Source organism: Parus major, chromosome 4 (genome assembly GCF_001522545.3).
Source record: "Parus major isolate Abel chromosome 4, Parus_major1.1, whole genome shotgun sequence".
NCBI lineage: Eukaryota > Metazoa > Chordata > Aves > Passeriformes > Paridae > Parus > Parus major.
Window position 1 is genome coordinate 13,500,178 of NC_031771.1, and position 25,686 is coordinate 13,525,863.

The 25,686-nt window shown below is 40.9% G+C and overlaps 1 protein-coding gene across 1 annotated transcript in view; it reads right to left on the reverse strand.

The window, feature by feature from the left end:
- The window catches only part of ARHGAP24 (Rho GTPase activating protein 24), a 183,987-nt gene that overhangs the window by 103,987 nt on the left and 54,314 nt on the right, over positions 1-25,686 (reverse strand). The window contains exon 3 of the mRNA XM_015625319.3: positions 14,541-14,628. Coding sequence (XP_015480805.1) covers positions 14,541-14,628 — 88 coding nt within the window. The remainder of the gene's footprint in view (positions 1-14,540; positions 14,629-25,686) is intronic.

The following is a 25,686-nucleotide window of genomic DNA, read 5'->3' on the forward strand; positions in this document are numbered from 1 at the left end:
GGCATGGAGTGACCAGGACAGGACTGGCATTGACAACTCTCAGAGAACACAGAGAGCAAAAACTCAGCTAGCTCTAAGGCAGGAAGATACAGGAAAGGGGAAGCAAAGAGTCATCAGGGATGAAAAGGGGATTGCAATTCTTTCCCTTAGCAAGACAAAGAGAGAACTGGAAAAAGTACAGGAACAGCCAAAGGCCTGGCAACAATACCACTGCTTGCTGCCACCGGATACAAAATCTGAAGGAAATGGGAAGCAGCAGCAAACAAGGGTGCTCTCAGCTAATCGGCTGGCATCGCATCAGGGCACAGCTCCGTCTGTTTACAATATCCTTACATTTGAGAGATCTTCACGTAGTACTTCGTCATCCACCTCAGTAGAAATACTAAATGAATTTAGAGAAGCTGATTTGTGAGTACTGAAATTAATTTTAAGCATAGAGAAACTCTTCAGTAGGTCTGGTTAGTAGGAGAGGGGTTCTGTGCCACAGCGCAGAACAAAACAGTGCTGTGGAGCACAGACAGCTCATACATTACTGCCTCAGATGCAGAAAAAATCCAACTTGGATTTAAACTTTGTTTTGCGTAAGACCTGGCCAAGATTAATCACATAGGCACATAAATTAGTGAAGTGATCACTTAAAGAACTGCCACACACTTCACATTATATTGATCTCCCCATGACGTCACAGAAACAAATTTTCACATTACTGTTACAGAGATGACAAATTCTGCTGATCCGTAGGGCTAACTCTGAATTGTATGAATCATCTGCTTTAGAATATAATAACATTACTGATATTAAAACAAAGAATAATAAGAAAATCAAGGAATAGGTATGGTGACTAATTACAATTTTAAAGTCAAGTTCGCATAACTCAGTAGCATTACACTTGTCTCAAACTCACTTGTAGAGGAAAAAAAAACACAGACCACCATAGGAAAAGTATTATGCATTATTGCCTATATTGCATATTGCATTATGCATTTCAGACAGGAAAGGCCCAGCATGGTTTGAAGGCGTGTCACACGTCATGGACTTAAAAGTGAGCTGATGCATTAAAAAGCAGCTGCAGATCCAACAGTACTTAATGGTACTCTGAGAATGTAAACCTCAGTTATCCCAGCTCTGGTGCTGACACTCTGCCAAACCTATCTGAACTGTGGTTTTATCACTCAAGTGTGTAGGAGTCCCACAAGATCAAAAGCTCTTTTAAGTGGGATGTGACTTTCACATTTTTCTTCTCCCATCATCTGCATGTGTGGACAAAGCTGTACTACAAACAAAATAATATATACATACACACCTATTACAGCACCTTCTTTAATAGAGCCCACTTCTCTGGAAATCTGTGTGGCTTTAAAAAGTCTGCCACATAAAAAGCCTTTGGGGATTCTTTAAATAGGTTTTAGCACACTGGAGTCTAATTTACCTTTGACAAGGCTTTTAAATGAGAATCACAAATATGCATTTCGAGTTAAGACAGCAATTACAGCATTTTCAATTCAGGTTCAGTATCACAAAAGTTCACAAGGATTAAGAATATTGAACCAAAATAAATGGATTTGTAATCTTTTGTGGCAAAATACTACTCTTCAGTCCATAAAGACTGCTGCTAGAGATACACAGAATGGATAAACCTCTCTGAAGAAAATACATGCTTGTCCATGGGCCCAACTCCTGTCATGACAACAACTTTCCAAAGTAGAATTCTGTGTTCCTGCCACTTTCCAGGAAGGACTACCAACTGATATAATTGGGTATTCAGTGTATGGTGCACCATTTTCCATAATCACAACAGATTTTTATTTTTAATTTAAGGAGAATTATTTAAGACATCCCTCAATGCCTTTATTTAATCACAAGGCAGCACAAATGCAAAAAAAGGATGAGAAATGTTCACATTTCAGTATGCAGAAAATTAAGTATTGACAGGTAATCCATTTCATGAATTGCACTGTAGTTGAACATCTATGTTCTTTATCACTTTCAAGTTACATTCCCGCTTTAATAATATCTCAAAAACTGTAAGGTAATTATGCATATGATTCCAGGAAAGCAAAATTACTCTTATCTGAACAGTGCCAAAACACATCCCTAGCTATTCCCATTCCCCATCATTTCTGTACCACGTGCAGCAGTGAAAGAGGGAGAGACAGCAATGGGAGCTTTACTTCATCCTACACCTGTAGCTCATCACCACCTGCAGTCTGTCTGGCAATACATGTCAAAAAGAAAAACAGATGTCCAGTAAACAGACAGGGGGGAAATTTTGGACGAGCTGAAAATGGCAATAACTTCACATATCCATCACTGACAAAACTATGACCCTTCTATCAGCATAATCCAAACCGGAACAGATGGAAGCTAAACATGCTTTTATCCATCCCAGGCCCATAATGAAGTGCAGGTTACCCTCCCTGCCAGAATTCTCTCTCGTTGTTCCAGAGCTGCTCTTCTGCAATATTGCAAACAGAAAGACACCACGGGCACGCACGTGTGCCTTGCAGGAACAGATTTTATACTAGGGCTCTTCCTGAGCCTTTACCACAACTTGACTCTCAATAGATAAGGAAATTACAAGAGTATGGCACAAATTATTTCATGTTCCTCTGATGCAAACACTCCCCCTTTATATACCTTTTTAGTAGACCCACTGCCTAATTCCATTATTTGTTCTCCTTAGCTCCAGACATTATTGTATCTCATACCTTGATTTTAATGTTTGGCTTGCCTGCTGCTGAAAGTACACTCTCATACCTTGGTGCCATTTTCTTCTCATTGCTGAGACATTAGTGTTTTCTTCTCTGAGCAAAGATATATTGGGGTGGTTTAGGCAGTTTATTTGAAGTTTTCCTTAAGCCCCTGCTTTCTCCTCTGTCCCTAGAAAATGAGGTGCACACCTAGTAAGTCACAACACAAAGCGAAAGGCATGAAGCTGCAGGTGTCATATCCTTCTGAAGGAAACCAGCCCCTGGGTGTACCTGATCTAGTTTGGGGATATTTATCCAAGTACAGCAAGGTCTCCAAAGAGACAGCTCGTTCTCTCATCAGCCTCCTGTTATTATCACACTAACATTAAGAGCCTGAATGGTGTTATGGTTCCTGACACATTATCCCACCATGGTTTGGGACCCCACGCCAACTCCACCTGCTGCTGCTGCAGCTGGCCCTTCCATAGCAGAATGAAAGAGGCACACAATGCCCCAGGCACCCTGTCCCTCTCCCTGAGCACTTGCAGCACGGTGGAATGCCAGGCACAGACACGTTTGCCCTTTTACCAGCACATCCCTCCCGCTCTCATCTCTTGCCAAAGGCAGCATCCCAGCAGGAACACTGCCAGCTCCTTCTGCCAAGGGCGAGGACAATGATGTGCTCTGTGCCCCCGCAGCCACCGTGCCAAATGGTGGCGTATGGCACCTTCCCCCCAGATCCTGTGGCTGCAGCGCTGCACTTGGCAAGCTGAAAGAATCACCCTTCCCTGGGTGTTCTCCTCCTCCACGCTGGCACACAGCAGAGTGGCTGACACGGCTGTCACATTTTCCGCTGTCACCCTGAAAGGAGCCCTTTCAGATCGGCAGCACATGGACAAAGGGGCAGGCTGCTCCCGACACATGCCAGAGTGGGAACACTGGCTGCTGGGTATGGCTCTCTTCAGCCCAACCCAACCCAACCTAACCCAGAGAAAGCAATCCCATTCCTCCCACAGCACAGAATGTTCAGTCTGCAGCAGGAATCAACATAATAGCATCAAACAATGCTCCTTGACTTCACGCTTTCATTAATCATCACCTAAATTGTGGGCCTGCTCCATTAAAACCTGACAGTCAGCCATGGGCTTGCAGTTTGATGCTATCTCTTCACGAACACACATCAATCACATGTTCCTCCTTGCTATTTTTTCCAGAAAATAAAACTTAAGTGCTCACAGAATTTATGGATATAGCAGGGACTTGAAATACAGCGCAGAACATCACAATTTCACAAGTTATGCCCATCAGATTTATAAGAGACAGAGTTTAATTAGCAGAGATTTCCACCTCCAGCAGTGGCAGTATAAACTAGGACTTCATGAGGAGAGATGAGACAATGTTGGCCTAGGAAGAGACATTCACATCCACAGAATGGTTTTCCTTTCCTGTCAAGGGAAGGAACCAGCCTAACCTCACTCTTAACATGCTGCATAACAAATCAACACCATGTACTAGTACATGGTAAAACTCTGAAACTGGTTGATATTCTGCCTTTTCAACATTAAGTCTGACACCCATGCTGAAGAAACAGGTGAGGTCCTTGCAGTCACCACAGGTTTGAAATTTTTTTCCCACCCTTTTAATACAAGGCTGGAAAAGAAGAAAATTGATGCTTTATTTTAAATAAGGATCAGTGTTCCCCAGGCACCGGTAATGGAAAAGGGGGAAGAAGAAAGAGTCTGCAGAAGGGCGGGATGAAGAGCACAGGACTTGGGAGCCTTGTACTGCCAGAGCCACGGGGTGGAGGGTTCAGTCAGTCTGCAACACCCAGACACTTCAGAAAACATGAGCTGTCTGCTGTCAGATCTGCAAACTTCTGGAAAATAATCCAGCTCCTATTCAGATTACCTAGGCACCAGGAAGTAACGTATTTTGAGGATTCTTTGATAAAAAATTATTTCATCCAAGTGGAACCTGGATTTTCCCACTGCTTTCAGAGATGAGAGGACTTCACAAGCTTCTGTCCTTTTTGTCCCACATCAGGGGTACAGCTCTTTGGTGCACCAAGGAGGTGAGATCTGCCCTCAGACTCAGCCACCAGCTTCCCAGAGAGCTTCAGGCAAGTCATCTCCTCTTGCTCTTTCCTGCCATTTACAGTGGAATCCCACCAGTTATATCACAGAAGAGGTATATATGCATCTTAACTGAGTTACATGCTGCAGATGTTCTTGCTGAAAATGGTAATGAGCATGGGAATTTTATGTTGTTTTTTATTATTATTATTACAGAAGACTGGTAAACATCTGTACTAGAAAATGCCCCACCAAATAATGACATCTTGAATTTCTATGCTTTGGGGCTTTCCTCCACCACATTTCTATCTCACTCCTTCCTACAATGCTATTTTCTTTACATAATTGAATATAGGGTGTCTTTTAACAACTAAAATACAGAAAATGCACACAGACAATTGTAAGGAAAACACTGTCTTGTAAAACCTTGCACGTTGACTAAAGCTGATGGATCCTCAATTCTGTGAGTGAAATAATCATCATCACAATCCATCCAAAAAATATCAGTCTGGGCATTTAGGAGCAGCTTTTTCTCAAAAGAAGCTCAAATTATCACTGCCTCTGACTTTTCACTTTTTCCCAGTACTTCCTTCCCAATTCACAGAATTTGTCTGGGAATCTAACTTTCACCTTGTGCTTCATGATATGTCACGGATCTTGCAAGCAATAATGAAGCTAAAAATTGAAGCTCTGTACAGGGTATCCCAGACACAAGAACATCTATTACTTCTACTACTTCTACTTCTACTACTACTGGACTTTTTGATGTCACCACTAGAGGGACTTGCATGAAGCTAAAAATACCCCGACCAACCAACAGACCCTCATTAGCTGTCACATATGCCCTTCAGGCAGCTGGTATATTTAGGAAAAGGCATTTTGCTTCCTTTGAGACAAAGTTTGTACTTCCACCCCAGAAAATAACAGAAGTATCAACACACAGGATTTTGTACTGGCAAACAAAATACCCATGAACACAAGGTTAATGGACACAGATGACTAACTGTGGCTTCACAACTCATTCCAGCCATACTTTGGAGTGAAATTTATCTTCAGCCTCACACAGTCTGCATAATCAAAGTTTAGGGATTTTCTCACACCTTTTAACAGAACAATGGAAAAAGCCAATACAAAAGCTTCCCTATACACATAATTTAGTCTCCAAATCATTATCAGAAATGGTGCAAGCAATAAGCTCACAGATACCTTTCTGACTTCCCACAGACCACCTGTCTTTGTGGCAATACTCTGCATTTCTGGCACTACTTAAGCCATTTTCCAACATTATTAAAATCCAATGCCAGCTGCAGTGCTGAGGCAGAAAAAAAAAAACCAACTCATTGTTGCTGCAATTGCAGCTATTAATTTAAAATTGCATATTTAAAATAGGGTGGGGATAAGCCATATTGCTCCATGTCATTTTCATGATGAGCTACCCCCTCACTATGAGCCAGTCAGGTGTATGCACACAACAGTGGTGGAAGAAGTTTATCACAAACTCAACAACTAAGTTTGCTTTTTTGCCACTTAAATTTTTAGAGATGACACTGCCATTATTTTTCAAATTCATCTGTAGCAGATGACCTCCAGAATGACAGCAGTGGGTCACAAATGATCGATATTGCTAACTTAACACACCTCAGATCACGTGCACCACGGGGTAAGCAGGATCAATAAAAGCAATCCACTTCTAAATTAAAAGACAGAAGTGAAAAATAACATTTTAACTTCAGTTTCATACACCATGCTTGAGTAATGGTATATTTTTATGGAGTATGGGTGAATTTTTATAGAGTCTGTGCAGTCTTCTGCCACATGAAATTAATGTCACTGAGAACAGATGATTAAGCAGAATTACTTTGGATGAAAGAAAACAAAATATACAATTGTTCAGAAATGATTCACCTCTCTCACCTCTATTCAAAATAGACTAACTGGGAAATAGCATTCAGAAAGCAGGCAATATTACTTCTAATATAAACACACACAATTTTAACCTATAGGCAGCACTCATTCACTGAGATAGATGGGATTCAAGATAACAGGGTCTGTGTATGAAAATTTGTGATGTTCCACTAAATAAGAAGTTACACACCCAAGCCATCTGAGAGAGGAGAAATATGTTTATTCTACACATGCTGCATACCTCAGAGAATATATTCAGAGAGAGCTCTTTTATTTTTCTTTTAAATAGCTCTTGCATCTAGATTTAATTCCTTCACTTTGAAAGCAGATGGCCTGAACTTCTATTATCAGATTAATCTTAGGCTGAAAACAAAAAAAAAATCAATGAAGGACTGTTTCTGTATTTAAATAAATTATGTTTAAATAATTTATTGCAAACTCTTCTTGCTAGATACCAGTGCTTGACCTCTACCAGAAAAGTGAACTCATCTTCTGAATGGGAAAAGGTGCCTCATCTCCCCTTGCATGATAAACAGGACATTTTCTGGTACCTCTTTAATAGCCCAAATCTGAGTGACATCAATCTCAATCTTTAATCAGATGCAGTATCACGGAAGGGATCTTCCATATGAAGGAGAAGAGGCAAAACTACTCATGTCACTCTGGAAATATGTGTCACAATCTCAGCCTTGCCTCTCTCCCCCAGAGCCCTTGTATATTCAGACTGACACCATTAATATGCAAGGCTTGTACTGCAGGTATCATCTCAATTAAATATGAGTGGGCACATAGGCACAGAAAGGCAGGACTCGATCCAGCGTCACCACAGGAGGCAGCACTGGAATAAAAAGAAGGTTCTTTAAACTTGGTGCCTTCTCCCAGTTTTTGCTCAGTAGCCATGACATGAAAGGCACGAAAACATAGGTACAGAGGGATATTACATGCATTGACTTCTACAGAAATGAGCTTGAAATGAGCAGATTTTATGGAGGCAGCACAGCAGTCTGATGGCATGAGCCACCATCTCATTTCACAGGGATGTAGGACTGAGGACGGTTGAGGCTTTTTTTTTTCTGAAAACTACTAAGGAGACAAAATTGTTATGGGCACATCAACTAATTGTGCATCACAAGAGCTGTGGCTCAACATGGAAAAGTGCTCATTCCCAGTGAGCCTTCACCATTAACCTTGTGAGAAACATGCAGCAAGACTTCAGCCAGCTTCATTTCCCTGGCTCACTGACTTCATGCACCTCCAAGATTTACTTAAAAAAAAAAAAAAAATCAGTTTCGAATCACCTTTTGAAGGATGAGAATGAGGCAGTGCATGCCAATGTGTTCAAGTGCAGAGAGGCGGCTCTCTACCAGATAAATTTTTGAGAAATGTATCACCCTTAATAAGAAAGGCAATGCTTTCAGGAGATCTTCGACAAGGAACGAGCAGCACTCAAAGCTGCTTTAGCGCAATGCGCGATTACACGGAGATATCTGCGCAGCGAGGCTGGTGCCCATTTGATTAAACAGCCTGTCTGCTCCCTCCACAAGATATCAGAGGTACAATTAGTTCAGTCGGCGGTATCAGCAATGCCCTTGAGGTCCTGTGCTCCTGACGACTAATGAAGAGGCACTGCTGGCTGTCAGCACGTACAGGGGGAGGCATTCATCTTCCTGGCAGCATCAATTAAATCCGCCCGCACCGTACCAGGAGTCAGGAATTCAGCACCGGGAAGGAGTCAGAGCAGCTGAATGGTTTAACACTTCGGTTTTGGGTTTTATATTGTGGAGAAAAGGGAATAAATTGCACTAGCTTTGCTGATGGCAAGGGGAATACGGACAATCTGCCTTACAGCAAAGGCAGAGAGCAATCTCCGTGCTCAAGTGTGTGCACACGTGTGCTGTGGAAAGTCTTTTTTTTTTTTTTGTATCAGGGCAGGAGACCTCTTAATACACAAACAATTTTCTCCTGAAGTCAAGAGAAGACAATTTGCTTATTGCATTGTGTTTCCAATACTCTGCTAAGCCTCCAAGGAAAGCTATTTGCTGTGTATGTGGGTGTATCCTCACTTAAGACACAGCAATTACTCCTGAGAAGACAAGTCAAGGAACTCTTGCCCCTTATTTCTTACAAGGCTACATCCTTACAAAAGCCACACTGTTCTATTTCAAAACAATAGGCTCAAAACCTTGTAAAACATTTCTATCCCTGAGACAAGATGCTGCATCATATCAGACACAGTCAAACGTGTCAGCTAGTCATCTGCCCTGTTTGGTGCCTCACTTTTCCATCCCACAGAAGTCTGGCTGCCAACAGGACTTACAGGACTAAAAAGTACTGATATCAGTGGAGAAGGGTATTGAAGTAGAAGCTGCAGTAAGCACCTGATATCTAACCTGCATAGGAGCACTACAAAGAAAATTGCTTTCTTAACCAAAAAAATACGTATCTGTAATTCCTGTTTTGTCTTACTTGTGTCCCTTGGGGAAAAAACACAAGTGAACTTACCAAATTCCACATTTTCCAGGCCTTCGTGGACTCTTAATTAAAAACACTGTGAATCAGTGGGTGGCAAAAAATAGCACCTAGTGTGGCCTTCCCATTTCAGACATTTGAGAACTCATGGCAAAGGTCTCAAAGGGCTGAATCTGCTAAACACTGCAGCAGGGAACTCAAGAGGTTTTGGTAACTTCACAACAAACTGGCAGTCATTTATCTTCTCAAACCTCAAAACACCTTTGTGAAAGCTAAAGGCCCTGTTTACTGACAGGGAGATCTGCGTGACACACGCATGCAAAACAGAGCCCTCCTGATTCTGAGCCATGGGGGCACAGACCCACCTATGCAAATCTCAGGTGACTTAAAAGAGTGAAAACTTACTGCAGAAGAAGCAGCAAAATCATTTATTATCCAAACTTTCATGTAGAGGAAGCTTAAAAAACCCCAATCCTCAATCCTATCTCATACTCCCTATCAGAACAGTTAACCTGCAAGTAATGTAATTTGACATATATCATGCAATTAAATACATGAAAAAATGAAGAAAAAGGCCTCTAGATGCCACTTTTCCTCTGACTAATGAAAAAAATCATAACAATTTCAAAGTTCTGGGAATTTACTATTTCACATCCTTATAGAGGTTTTAATTAAGCCTGACAAACTGACCTTTAACCAAAGTGGACAGTGCTGAAGGCAATTCTTGCTTTCTGCAGTCTCCACCATCCGTGACTCAAGATAAAATCTCATGTTGCCTGATAGGAAGGGGTATAGCCACAGGCACAAAAAATCAGCAGACACACAAATGCAGAAAAAAGCATCAGCAGAGACTCCAAGTGACTCTGATGAAATATTACAGTTCTTTCCTAACAGTCTGAATAATCCCTAAGCACAAAACTTTGACTTAAGCTCCAGACACATAACTTGGGGCTGCACAGAGAATGCTTTTAGTGGGATGAACTGACTTTGGTACCTCAGTATGACCAAAGTGCTAATTCATCCACACAGATGCACATTGCTGGACTATGATACTTTGTTAGTAGTAAAAAACACAACACAGATGCACAAAGTTTACAAGCAAAAGATTCCACAAAGAATATTGAAGATTGGTATTTGGAAATTTATGTTCTAGTTTAAACAGTACCAAATAAATATTAAAACTCATGCCACTGCAAAACTCACCAGAGAGCTCTTAAGATATTTGTGTCTCTAAGGGAACTCATGAGCATGCAAAGAGGTCACCTGGTAGTGAACATGGTCCTGAAAGTAACCTTGTCCTCTGTGTTAATTTTCCATGAAATCTGCATTAATACAGGACAGGGGCAAAGAAAAATGTCATTCAGTAACATCTAAATGGTGAGGTATCACTGGAATGATGATCTGGCTTCTTACCTGAGGCCAAGCTGCAAAATGATGTATCAGACTCAGAGAAAGACATCAGCTAGCACACAAGGATCTCAAGTAACAGCAGCTGGTGGGGTAACAGTATGAGCAGCTTCATTTCCAGGATCAAAGCCCAGTCAATGATGAAGCATATTCCTTTGTCCATTCAATAACCATCATCTCTTCTAGACCAATTGCCTACACAGTCCCTGATTATTCTGAGCTGGCAGTGCCTCCTGAGTGCATCAGGAAATGAGTATTTAAGTCCTTGGAGTTCTTAAAAATATCCAGACATCCCTGGGAAAGCCACAGGTCCCTGCTGCAAGGCTTCTCATGCTTGCCTTCCTCAAAATGCCTTCAGACAGCAAGCCTTGGAGAGTTCAGGGGACTCAAAGAAAGATATCTGAGCCCTGTTTGAGAAACAGAGGATGAGCCTGAGCTTTCCACATCTCTGTGCTTGCATCCTCCTGGTGCAAATGAGGTGCAGGAATCCTGTCTGCAAACCACCACACATGCAAACCACAGTTGTGTCCCTGTCCTGCACCTACAGGTGACACCGAGACGCAGCAAGGTCACCTGCTTCAATTCCATGGTGACATAAATGCCTTCCCCCATGACACCTGCACACCAAAAGGAAAACCTCAGGCTTCCTTTAAAGAGTTCAACCAATGCACAGAATGAGGGCTTATCTGCTACATAAAGCTCAGAACAATTAGCAAATACAATGCAACCACTCAAAACTAATCACACAACTTGGTTATGTGTGCACATTTCCCACTAAAAATTTAAACCCTCTTCTGATTTTTGTTGACTATGAAACATTCCTCTGAGTGCAAGAGTAGCTGTTAATAAGCACAGGCATCACTAATCATTTTGTGGTCACTGACTGCAGCACAGAAAACTCCCACACAGAAGCATGGTGTGGGCCTTGTGCTGTACAGGAGAGAGTTTCCCTCCTGTAAATTAACTCTGTCAGCATACCAAATTTAAAAAAAAAAGGGGGGATGGATTTTAAATATTAAATCATCTAACGGCTTAGGGAATGAACAGAATGTTTTCAAAATGCAAACTGAAGGCATCTGTATTTTAATTACAGTACCAAAACTGCAAGATACTTGTTTCCACACACATTTTTTTCATTCATCTTCAGAGATGGCTGCATACAGAGTATTAGTTTCACAGTATAAACCTACTCCCACGTACATTCCCAAAATAATTTGCATGTATTACCAATAAACAAACACACGCACACAAGTTTTCAGGCCGCCCACAGACAAGAAAGACAAAAAGAGGACTTGTCATTTTTGCTTTTGGGATTGTAACTAAAATTGCTCAACTTTTAATACAGGGAAAACAGTGCAAGAGCAGCACGAGCTTTGGCACCATACATTTAACACAATGCTCAGTTGACAAAATTTTAAAAAATGTGCAAATAGATCCTGTTGCTACATAGCTGATTTCTCATATGAAAGCTAACAAAGGCTAAACAGAACCCTAGCTACAATACATTTTTCTGTTGCACTCAATGAGCTCAGTGGTGTTGCTGTCAGCCTTTAAAATTGACTTTTATACTGAGTTACTAAGAGAACACAGATGACAAACAGCTCCATTGCAGAAGGCTGACAAATTCTTGCCTTGAGAAGCAATAGTGACATGATGCCAGTGGCAATGCTCACTTCATCTTTGCATAAAATACAGCTGGCACTTCTTCTTCACTACTACACATCTGCACTGTGATGCCTCCTCCACAGTCAGTCTGAGTCTTCATTTTAATTTCATCCCTCAAAGACCAGTGCTATGGCATGAAATGTCCTGATTTTCCAAAATAAACTTTTTTTGGTCATGAATCCTTCACATAATATGTCTTGTAGGAAGTCTCTATAGCCACATGCTTGTTAGTAACATGGTGGAGGGGGAATAAATACACCGGTGCTATCCCAAAACACATTCAAAACCGCATTCTCAGAAATGAAAACAAATAAAACAAAAAAGCTTACCTGATTCTCAGGGATGGTCCAGATAAATACTGAACTCAACCCAAATGTAACTACAAATTACTTTTTAACACGACTCCACAGAAAGGTGGCATAACAAACATTTTGGGAAATCATAAGAGTGACTGTGCTCTTAACTTGGGTGTGAAGGGTAAGTATCCCCAGGGTCAGCATTATCAGACAGATCAAGGTCTCACATACATCAGGACATATGGAGAATTCTCCTAAATTCCAACAGAAACAAGATTTTAGTTCACTCCAGACCTGCAATGCTAATAAATAGGTTTCTTTCAATATTTTGAACATATGAAAAAGATACTTTGAGAAGAAACAGTGAGAAACTTTTCAAATCTGTCTGGTTCAAGATTGGGGTGAGTGTTGAACCTCAGAGATACCACACTGGATGTCTTTGTGTAATAATCTCTTACTGCCCATGGCTTTCATAATCAAGCTTTGAAATCTACTCCATAGTTCTTACACTTTTACAATATATTATGACTTGGTACATCAGTGGACACAACTACAATTGTGCCCTGATACAAAGATGCTTGGTTTAAAACCAAGAGCAACAGACATCACCATCTATCTGCCCTTCCAAATAGCCATGATAGGAGATAATTTGAAAAATAATATGGGGATTAACAGAATATATTGAATAAATACACTGGGCTGACTAGATGTGGAAACAGAATTGTTTCATTTGGAAAAGATGCTTAAAATCAAGTTTAATTGTTAACCCAACATTACAACATCCACCATTTGTGGGGACTGACAATGGTCAAATAAGAGATTTTTAGGCTGCAGGCACTAGCTTGAGCCTGTGGGAAAGTCAAATACACAACTCTCTCACTCTGGCCTGAAAAATCACAAGGAGGAATCCAAACAGTCCTTGGATAGGGAAAACAATCTTTGCAGGTGTTGTTTGTTGCCTTGATGTTTACTTGTAAAGAAATGGTCAAGAGGTGGTGTTCATAGCTGTCCAAGGATGGTGATGTGTTGGTTTCATGACAAATGAGAGGCTGACCTTTTCAGACCTGCTTGGAGCTGTCTATAAAAGAAGATCTGTAAGAATAACACTTGCTCTCTTTTGCAACCAAGGCTAGAGAATCTGTGTCATCACTTTGCCATTCCTAATACAGTGTGACACACCACTGAACCATGTCCCTAAGCATCACATCTATACATCTTTGAAATAACTCCAGGGATGGTTGACTGCCTTACTTCCCCCTTCCACAAGCCTTTCTCAATGCCTGACAGCCTTTCCAATTAAGCATTTTTTCCCAATATATAGTCTAAATCTCCTCTGGTGCAACTTGAGTCCATTTGCTCTCATCCTATCACCTGTTACCTGCAATAAGGTCCCCATCTAGCTTCCTTTTCTCCAGGCTATACCACCCTCAGCTCCCTCAGCTGTTTCTCAGACCTGTGCTCCAGACCCTTCCCAGCTCCACTGCCCTTCTCTGGGCTTGCTCCAACACCTCTGTGACTTTCTTTAGTGAGGGGCCCAGAACAGGACACAGCACTCCAGGTGAGGCCTCACCAGTGCTGAGTACAGAGGTACAGTCCCTGCTCTGCTCCTGCTGGCCATACTATTGCTGATCCAGGCCAGGATGTCATTGGCTCTCTTGGCCCCCTGGGCACAGCTGGCTCCTGGTCAGTCACCAGCACCCCCAGGAGCTTTTCTGCCAGGAAGTTTTCCAGCCACTCTGCTGCCAACCCTCAGCACCGCATTGGGCTGTTGTGATCCAAGAGCGGGACCTGGCACCTCCTTGCCTTGAAGAATTCTGCTTTATACTGACAAATAAAACACACATCCTTTTCCTTTGCTGTCTGAAGGTGAATGAAAAAATTATGAACCAACATATTAACAAATTAAACCTTTTTTTTTTTTTTTCCCTAAATTGAATCAGTAATTACCCTCAGCTTCTGTTCTGGCAGAACAGATGTGGCCATTTGTCACTGAGGACAAACTGCAAAGGCTTTTGATATGGAATAGAATATCCTACCTGGAACAACTTCAAAAAGGAACTTTCCTGGACTTTCTTCATTGCAGGGATGCTCAATTACCCTGTTGCCAGGCAGAAAGATGGTACCCTAAAGAAAAAAGTAAGAACAAACATGGGATTACATCTGCTACCATTCTTCTGACAGACTAATGCTGCTTCTTTTTGGACTGGGTTAAACATGAATTTTTCACTGTAAACACCTGAGCAGCTGATTTCCAAAGTGAGATTGAGGAGGGACTATCCCGAAAGTCAACATCATAGATCCCTTTAATTAACTGAGGTATTTGAAAATAGCTTTAGGGTTTTTTAACTTTCTTGGATATTTGATACCATGCAGAGTTTTGTACTTATCACATATACTAATCCCATGGTTCTGCAGGATAAAATGGAGACTTAAAAGCAAGGGTTAGTGAAGAGCTAGGAAGCTGCAAGTGTGAGGCAGCTGAACTCACAAGCCAGGCTTCCTGGCTGAAGCCAAAGGGGGTGTGGACAGAAGAGTACCCTCAGTTTGTGAGGTGCATACCCAGTTCCTGCTCTGGGCCCTTTTCTCATAACATCCCAGGGAAGAAATACAGAGAAAATATCCCACTCCCACCCAGTGGCTGCAGCGTGCCAGGCTGCTGGTGCTAAGCCACAGCAGGCACAGAGAGAGTCCTGTCCAAAGATGCTTGCTACAGGCAGAGAGATGTCAGAAAAATCTCTGTAATGGGCATTGAAAGCCATTCTTACAACTTTACTACCTTGAGAAAGCAGGTGGGGAATTCTAGCTGTGCACACTTCTAGTAACACCAGAAGACAAAAACAACCCCTGCAACCCTCAAAACACTTCTGGGGCTGTGTTGAAGACACAGCTTATTCCCTCCCCTCTGGTCTGCTGACACATGGCATGTAGAGACCACCCCTTTCCTCTGAGACCTCTTTCATTTTTAAAAATTACAGCTCCTCCTAGTACCATTTCAACCTCAGGCAGAAGGCACTCCTCAGTGAAATTATGCTGGGAAAGCCGTCCAGGGAAAAATTTTCAGAGCAGCATCCTAGGAATTGTATTAGGTACAAGCTGTCCACCACTGTTAATGGGAGATAACATCCATTTAGTAATATTCTCCAATTATGGCATAATGGGCCCCCCATCTTCAAAGTAAACAACTTACATAATTTACACATCTTAAACACAGAATACTTCAAGTAAGGTCCTTATCCCCTGACAGATCATTGAGTCCAACATGGAGCACCATTTTCCATAGTGGTTTCAACCAAATGCCCAAATATGTCAGACCCCACATTTAAACAGCCCTAAAGATATCCCTGTACATTAAAAACATCGATTTTGCTATGTCTGGCAACCTTCATTACAAGCAGAACCATTTATAATTACTGGGAAGTCAAGACAAACAGAAACACTACAATCTTCTCACAAAGGAATCATTACAAACCTACAGGGAAAAGTCACCTGAAAGAACAGGCAACAAATGTTTCACAAAATCAGTATTTGTACCAGCTGACGTGGAGTCTGGGCTCTATACCAACTTGTCAGTGCTGTGTGCCAGCAAGAACTCTGTTACCACAGGAAGGCAAAGAGAGGAATTTCATCACAACACAGGAATTTCATCAGAACATAAAAAATCACCTCCATGAAACACTATGATGCTTGCTGCTGAAAGCAGATGAAACACCAGGGTTTTCTCCTGAGGCGGTACAAGCAGCAGGTATTAGCAGTTGTGGGCAGCTGTCCACACTCACTGCACATACAAATGTACCATAAGCATTAAGTGCCTTGGCCCACTTGGAGCTGTCTTCCTTGATTCCTGCCACAAGCAGCACCTGTTAATAGATATCACACTCCAAAGTCTTCTGTGAAATACCTTATTAGGCAAGCAAAATATCATAAACAAAAATGATTGTATGAAAAGGTAAGTCACAATGTAGTTCAACTTCTCAGATTAACATTTAAAGTAAAACCAGGAAGTATAATACATTTATACATTTTTTCTGAGATTTATGGGAGACCAGGAATAAGAATCTCTAAAAGCCATTTTAACTACATGTGTTTTTGTCACATGTAATAGGCCATTAAGACTGGTGTCATTTTCTTGCCTACTTTCAGACTGAGTTGGCTCTACCCAGAAGATGCTCCACCTAGCACAATGGATGAGCAGATCACTCTTCATGCTGGAATAACTTTCACTGTCTTGGGAGCTTGCATCACTGAGGGCATCCAACATAATCAAGCAAACCAAAAAGTCTTGCTATTCAATTAAACAAAAAACAAAAATTAACAAAACCTAGTCTACAGCACTACAAACTAAAATCAATTCATGAGACAATAAATGAAAACTGCATTCAACTTTGCTGTCAACTCATTAGCAACAGGCATGCTGCAGACTCATTACAGTGTGATGCTTTCTGATTCTTTGATTCCAGAACTCTTCTACCATTTACAGGGAACTCTCTAAATGACAAATTTTTGAGAACATAGGAACAAAAATGTTGAATTTGTAACCCTATCACCTTTGTTTCATAGATGAAACCTATTCCGTCTACTAAAATGTAAAGCCTCAAGGCACACACAATAGCTAAGTTACTATGAAGAGAAACCAGACAACACCATACAGAATACTGCCATAGTTTAAAAAGAACATGTCCTCAAGTGATCATTTTATTTCACCATTTCCAGAAGTATTATTGCAAACATCAGTTTGCACATGAAATACTTCAATATACATATGTGAGGGTTTTTTTTAAATTAAAAAAATAGCTTTGTTTGTGCAACATGCACCTGGGTGCCCAACTCTAGTGGAGAAAGCATTAGGAGAGTGATCGCAGCTCTCTCACTTCCCATTCTGTCTGCTTTTACACCCATCTGTCTGCCTTCACCACACAGCAACACTTCCCCCTTGCTAAGTTTTGTAGCTGTCTATATAACTGTACTGAGGCTCTCTGGAGTGTCCCTTTGCTGAGTTTCTCTGCAGCTGATGCCAGGGAACACATCTGTACTGTAACAAAGCCCTGACTGCAGGGTATCTGAGATAAATGGGGTCCCCAGATCACTGCTGGCCCCCTTGCTCAGCTGCCTTTCTGGGCCCTTAAGGTGCAACAGTAGGTCCATCCTTACAGCCTGGAGAGTCCCAAGAGTACAGACTATCAGTCAGTTGCAAAGCTTCAACAAGTTCAAGCTCTGCTTTCTGCCTTGAGTATCTAACTCCAGGGGGAAGTAAGAGAAAACCGACTGTACAGCCTTAGACACCTAACAAGACAGTAATTTGCATACAAAAGAGGCAGGTGATTTCCAGAGGAAATACATATTTTGACTTGGGTGTCAGTGCATGAGTGCATGCAAAAGTTCCATAAAAAGGCAGCTTCACACTGCTTCATATCAAAGCCTGCAGCTCATTCAAAACATTTTAAAAAATCTTAACTCAAGATTGCAGACTGGACCAGATTGGTAATTTGCTTTCAAAATAAAAAAAAAAAAAAAAAAAAAAAAAGAGAGAGAGAGAAAAACCAGCATGGTGCCAGCAGGGACCAAAACACACAGTCTATAGAAATATAGGAAAAAAGAGAAGTGGGAGAAAAATGTGTCCCTGACCCAAGTCCCTCCTGGGCTCCCACTGTCATTCTGTTTGCAGGCTGTGCCTCCACCAGGTCAGCAGTGTTTTGCAGAGCTCCTGCTGCGGTATACCCAAGTTGTTTTTCCACTTCCAACACTTCTGTCCTTACCAGGTCAGTTCTGCTTCTCTAGCTGAGCATTCAGGATGACTCAGAGCAGGTAGGAGAAATCTGGATTGTTCAAGAAACATTGGCCTTTTCCCTAACTGAATATCAAGCCCACTTTCAAAGGAGACTCTCTCACATACAGATTTTTCTATAGCACACAGTTGCTTCAAACCAAAGATCTCCTAAATAGCAGAGCACCATGTTTGTTAAAATCAAAAATCTGCATATATGAAGCATTTAACTTGAGAAAAAATACTGCTCCGCTAACTAAGTACTTAATAAAATACTGTAGTGCAGCAAGAATGACATCAATCTACTTTGGATTAGTCTCACAGCATGGTAGAGTCTTGCTCAAATAGATGTTTAATCCCATGCTGGTCCCTCAAAACATTTTCAGCACCATTCAGCAGCTGACCTTCAGGCGGAAGCACGGAAGAGGAGACAGGATGGCCACTGCACAAGTGCTTCACGAGGAGCAGCTGACAGATGGTATTTCTGTTTGCATGCTCCGTGTAACACATTGCAACAGGGAAGCAACCCTGTGCCTCCTGCCAGCTCTGCTCCATTACTTCTCCCTTGGTACACTCTCCCCTGTCTTATTTAAACTCAGTTTTCTGAAGCAGACTTACCATGTTGTCCAAAAGATACCAGGCTTTGCCCAAGAAAGTTTATGATACAACGAATTCAAATGCTTTGAAGATGCTGATTGGCATCCAGTGAAGAAATACACATGATTTTAAATATCACTGGATGGATTCCACTCAAAAAGCACACAGAGACACGAGGCAATTAAGTGTTTTCTTGCCAAAATAATGTTTCCAGGTTTTATCCTAATACACTTCTGCGGGGCTATTTGCTTCCTGTAGTTTGTCCTGCTACCCCTTAGAAAAGGATGAGAAGCACACAGCACCAGCAGTTACATCAGATGTTCTTCTTGCCTGTCCAGCTTTGATTATTTACCACAGATCACTGAACTCTACTTTGACTTGCAAGTTAGGTGCTGCATTTACATATCTGTTTTTGTGGTTCTGTGGAAAACTCATCACATCAGCTGTCAGAGAGGCAGGAAGGTCATCAGCCAGGAAAGAGGCAGCTGATGGAGGGGATGAAGAAGCAGGAGGGATCTTTGGGTACTTGTGTCTTCTGTATGACTCACAGCCACATCCAACATAGCAGTATTCTGTGGTTTCTTTTGTCACTGTTGCTGATTCTGGGAAGTCTGGGCTGTCAAACTTTGGAACAACAGTGGACTTCAGTTCAGATGGCATCTTAAACTTAAAAATACTACTTTTAGTGAATAATACTCTCAACATCACTAGTATTTACAAGGTCACCGCTAGAAAGGCATCTACTGTATTTCACAAAGAAGTCTATTAATCAATATAAATTAAATAACATATATGATACATATGCACATTTCTGTACATATATATGTACAGATGTGCATGTCCTGTGAATTCATAAATAAGTGATACATAGCAAAGAAGGAGAAAGAACATGCAAGTTGTTATCAGTTATTTATAAATTCTTGTCCCTCTGTTTCTGCTTTTAAGCTACCACAGAAATAGATATCAAGTCCAAGTGAGCCCCTTGCACTGTCAGGAGCCTACAGACATGAGGTGAGGAGGAAGATTCACAGCACAGAGAGAAATCCACTCGTACTGAAGTCAGTAATGAATGAAACTTGCACTATGCTCACCACAAGCAGTTTGACTGCAGTGGTTTTTTAAAAATTCAACTCTACTTCTACTGTTACAATTCATTACCAAGATCCCAGTGAAGTCACTTGCTGCAAAAGGGCACAGCAACTCTGAAAGGCAGCCCTTTCATCTGACTGCCTACGCAGAGATATCTGTATTTCAAACTGGGCCTGAGCAAGTTCTCCAGCTGGCTCCAAACCCTGGGTCAGCGCTGATTCTTTAATTTTTTGTCGTAAGAATGGATTTTTATACCACTTAAGGAGCCAAAGCATTGGAAGAAGTACATTTACTGCAGGAGGTGATACACTCCTTGGCTCATAGTAATTGCAGCCATTTACAGTTTTGCAATATGTACAAGGGGAAAACAATGGCTGGGGGTGACTCTTCAGATTTTAGGGGGTAACAAGCCAGGAATGAAAAGAAGGAATGAGAAATTAAAAAAAAAAAACAAAAATCAATCAACAAAAAATCCATGGTTGTTTGGATGAAATTGAGCCATTACACAGCATATATTTTTCTGGCATAAATACTGTTGCATTTGACATTTTCTTGTCCCACAATGTTAACACATTTCTAGAGTTTTTTCTGTTGAAGAATGAGAACTATTGTTTAGTTCTCCAAAACTCTGCAAACAGGAGCCTAAAGAGATCTTTTTTCCTTTACCTGAAGCAATGTTCAAACCTATCTGATAGCTTAATATTAAAAAAAAAAAAATTAAAAAAAGGTAAATTATTTTCTGTGGTGGCGAATACCATCTATTCCATTTGCCTGATATGGAGCACCAAAAACATTTATTCTGAAATGAGAGACAAAGCTGACTGCTTTATTACTAAGTGATTACAGTTTCTTTAAAGATTTTTTTCCTTCTCACCTGCCAGACATTTCACTTAATGGTTGAGTGCTTCTCTGCTTGAAAGAAACTTCTTTCCTCAAGAATGAAGCCATCTTGGCTTGAGCAGCCACCAGGGGAAAAAATCCCTTATTTGTCCCATAAGAGAAAGCAAGCTCATGGCAAGTTAAGCTATTGACAGCAGAAAAAATTAAGTTTGCCTAAACCCAGAGATTAGATGCATATTGTATGCTTATGGTTTTGATTTCTCTAGTAAGGGTAAGAGAGAAGAAATTGCTATGGTAAGACTGAGCTCAGGTAAGAGAAGAGGAAAGGTCACAGGGTTCAGGGGCAGGAGGTGTCTTCCTGTGGAACCCACCCTGCAGCTGTCATATTCCTCACAGAAATGTCCCTTGGTATTTCCAAAGGTAAAGAAAAAAATAAGATGAATAAATAAATTCAGAGAGTGCACTGAGTTTAAGAACTCATGACTACAAGCTGTGAGCATTACTACATGCACGCGTGGAAGCTTCGACAAAAGAAGGTTTCGCAAGGATCATTAAATTTCGATCGACATGCAAAAATGGAACTGGGCACTACTGAATATTTAGAGATTTTTACTACAGGAAAAATGCTTCCAATAACTCTGGTCAGTAAGTAATTCATCTTTTAATTAGATAAAACTATTTTCCCAAGATAAAAAGCCAATAAAGCACCAGAACACAAAGGACCAAGTCTTTCTTTACAGATCTCTTCTGCAAAGGAAATTTACCAACTTCCAGTCCTGAGAACATCTAGGTCAAAACAATGCAATTTTTCCCCAAAGGGATAATATTTGACAAGGGGAAAATTTCTAGTATGACCTCTCATTTATATACAAAGCTCTCCAGTGACAGATACAGCAACACTGTGAGAGAGACTCTGGCCTGTTTAGAAGCCTGGTTGACATGAGTCCCCTGTGAGACATTCCTGAAGGGCAAAGGAGGGCAGGAAGGCTGGACATTTTTTAAGGAGGAAATCTTAAAGATGCAGAAGCAGGCTGTCCCCGTGTGCCAAATGACAAGCTGGTGAAGAAGACCACCAGCCTGGGTGAATAGAGAGCTTTGGCAGAGAGGGAAAAAGGAGAAGAGTTTATGATCTTTGGAAGTAGGTGCAGGCAACTTAGGAGGACTACAAGGATGTGGTGAGATTATGCAGAAAGCAAATTAGAAGGCCCAAAGCTCAATTAGAACTTAATCTGGCTACTGCTGTAAAAAACTGTAAAAATTATTGTAGAAATACATAAGCAACAAAGGAGGACTGAGGAAAATCTCCACCCTTTACTGCATGTGGGGTAAAACGTAGTGGCAAGGATGAAGAAAAAAGGCTGATGTACTCAATCCCTTATTTGGCATCAGAACCAGCCAGCATGGATATATGAAAGGCAGGTTGGCTAACCTGATTTCCATCAATGACAAGGAGACCTTCCTTAATGCATGAGGAAAGGGATGTGGATGTTTATTGAAGCCATTAATAAAACCTTTGACACAGTTTCCCATGCTCCTGGCTTGGCTGGGGGCACTCTTCACTGGGTTAAAAAGCTGCCTGGATAGCTGGGCACACAGAGTAAAATGTAAATGGAGTTAAATCCAGCTGGCAGATGGCTACAAGTGGTGTTTATCTGCTGGAGAGTAGGAAGACTCTGAAGAAGGATCTGAACAGGCTGGATCCATGGGACAAGGCCAACCCTATGCTTTTTCCAGGAAACCTATATATGGCCAACTATCCCACCTAGGACAATTCATTTCCATGTCACTGTGTAGTAAAGGTTAAAGTTGCTGCAGATTTCCTAAAAATTACACATAAAGTTCAACTTTTACAGGCTAAAAAAGGTGGCAGAGAGACATGGAAATGGGACCACAATTCCACTGAAATGTTTATTTTTCCTGTGCAAATATTCTTGTCAGCATTTGTCTAGCAAGAACATTCCAGAGAAATCTGCCTAACCTATACTAGTTATTGTCTTGCTGTTTTTTATAGGAAGAAAAAAATTCAGTTTCACATGGAAAAATTTCAGACGTTAATGGCAAAGGTTATCTATTTGTTTTGCAAGGTTTTTTAATGACTGTATTGCCTGTTGGTTTAACATCTATACATTATTTATATTTAATCTATACAGTAAACTTTTTATGAGCATGGCTTAAAAAGTGCTACTACACTACAAATACCACAACCACACAGAATTAATAGCTCATTTAGCTTTCTGGCATCTGTGTAGGATACTCTGTTGGTCCTTGTTTAAGGGATTACATTAAGTACCAGTGATCTTATCTCAGGGGGAGACTAGGGTCACGTCTCTTGTGCTATCTACACAAAATAGGTGCCACCTAAACAATTAACATAACTGGAAAACTCAGATTCTCTGATTACAAATTACTTCTCCTGCAGTACCATTTGGGTGCAGTAAGTATTTCCACATTTTACTTTTAGTTCAGCATCTTCATTCTTGCTACTTTCGTTCCGTGATACTGTTTCCAGTTTGAAACTGGAGTTCTTGGATGGCTTCATCTCTGTAACTGATCTGAACCACACACTTTTATAGCTTTTGCATGAGATTTTTCTGTTTATTATTAGTCCTATTAGTGTATTAATAACATGTTTTTTGACGACAATGCTTAAATTACAGGCTATGTAAGAAAAGGTGGTAGATAATCCCCAATTTAAATAACTACAAAATCAAAGCAGGTTTTGGTAGGAGTTAGTTTAGGTCATGTCAAGTGCCAGTGAATCAGTTTGGTAATGCAGAATTCATGCACATTTCTGCAATTCTGCTTGCACATGTTTGCATGGGGGTTTTTTGTGTACATGTGGTTTCTTCATAATCTTCAACTGGCACAATGTGCATTCAGAACTATTTCAAGCTGTGGCAAGTTGCTGACATCAGTTCAACTCCATGAATGGATGTGGACCACAAAACCAACCTAGGGTAAGGCAACAAACCCTCGAGGACCACCACAAACAATTCCTCTCCGTGATGGTTTAACTGATCGATCGTTTCCCCTTGGATATCTCTTTCAACAGTTTGCCACTCCAGGAGGAATTTACCAAGTGCACAACTAACATCACACAGTCACACGTTAACAGGCTGGAAGGTGCTATATTCAAAAGATAACCACGGGAAAAAAAGTCCACTTTTCCATCTTTTATCTCAGCAGTTTGGCTGTAAGGACATTATGGGAGACAACACCAAAGCAAAAGCCAAGCCATAGAGCTGCTCCCTCTGTATGCAAGTTTCCAGAAGGACTTGCTCCTGCACCTTGCCAGGCTCTGCAAGAGGCTGACCTTTTTAATTAGAGATATATTTTAAAAATAGCTAATATTTTTCAAGACTATGCTGCCTCAAAATAGCACTTACTTCACTGCGAATAAATAAGACTCTCATAATTTAGATTTTTACGCTGTTCTCTGAATACCACCAAAGGTATTTTACAACATTCGGTAAACATAATGCAGGAATAACTGAGCGTACTTGGGCTTATTACAGCTTTTAGAAATTTTACAGATTTAAGTATCAAACCATCACTTATCTGCTTTTCCACAAGACAGTGTGACAAGCTTTCTGCAGACCTGTTGAGGGGAGTGTATCTTGCAGAGTGCCAGACAGTCTGGAGTAAAAATGGATTCAGGGTGACTGGAGGCCAGCATTATTAACTGCACTCCAGCAGCTGCTCTGTTCCAACCGTATTAATAAAAATACCTTAGATTCCATGTTGCTATTTTAATAAGTTATCAAAATATAAATGACCACAAAGGCCTTCACAGTCTGCAGGAGAAACTGCAGAAGCCTTTACAAATGCAAGAGGACAAAATGCAGTTTATGGAAGAGAAGAAACCAAGCAGTGTTTGCACAGCAGGTGAACAGAAACAAAGCTCCAGGTTTTCTGGAAAACACAGAAATATTTTGGTCACTGAACTGCTCCCTGCCTGGAGTTATTGTTGAAAAGGGCCTTTCTTCCAACTATTAAGAAAATATGGTTCATACCAGTCATCTGCTGTCAACACTTTGGAATCTGCTTTTTTTTGAGAGACAACTCCAGAAGCTTTAAGCATTTCTAGATGCACATTTATTTCCATTGCACATTTGTTTTCTCAGAAGTGAAAACACAGGGCAAACATGTCAAATTAGTCAGCCCAACAATCTGCAACTAAAAACTTTACTTTGGAGCTGAACCAGAAGTGGCCCCATTTTCTGGCATGCTCACAGCTACAGAGCACAGTGACTTGAGCTGGAGCTGTGATCATCAAGAGAAACCCAGGTACCACTTAGGATGTGGCAAGAAAAAGAAGGGTGTGTCTCAAATTGATAGTAGTTTGTAAAAACTATCACACTATCTTGCCTCGCGTGACAAAATGTAACTCAGCCAAAAGAAAAACAGAAAAGCTTCTGACTTCTAATATCCATTTGAGTCACTGGCTTGAGGATGTTTTCACAGGCTGCTTTCTAAAGCCAGAACACACAATGAAGGTAATCATTCATTACTATAATATATGTAGTAATATAATACTGTAATGACATTTCATTACTATTTTCAAAGGGTATGATTTTACAATGCCAGTGCTGCTACCAATGGCTACATTACTGATCATGCTTCTAACTTTGCCCATGTACCTCACAAATCTCTACACAGCTCTCTTCCTTGCTACTCTACCTCCTTACCCACTGTTTTTACTTTTTCTACCTCCTTTTTGCCCTTCTACATCCCTTCTGCAACATCAGTGAGCTTCAGTCTGGTCACTGCATAGCTTAACTAAAAGCTGAGTAGTGTTTACTCAGACAGAAATGTTTTCCACATCCACAGTAAATCGAAGTCAATCAAGGACCTACACAGTGAGCATCCAGTATGCTTCTGGATAAAAAAAAAAA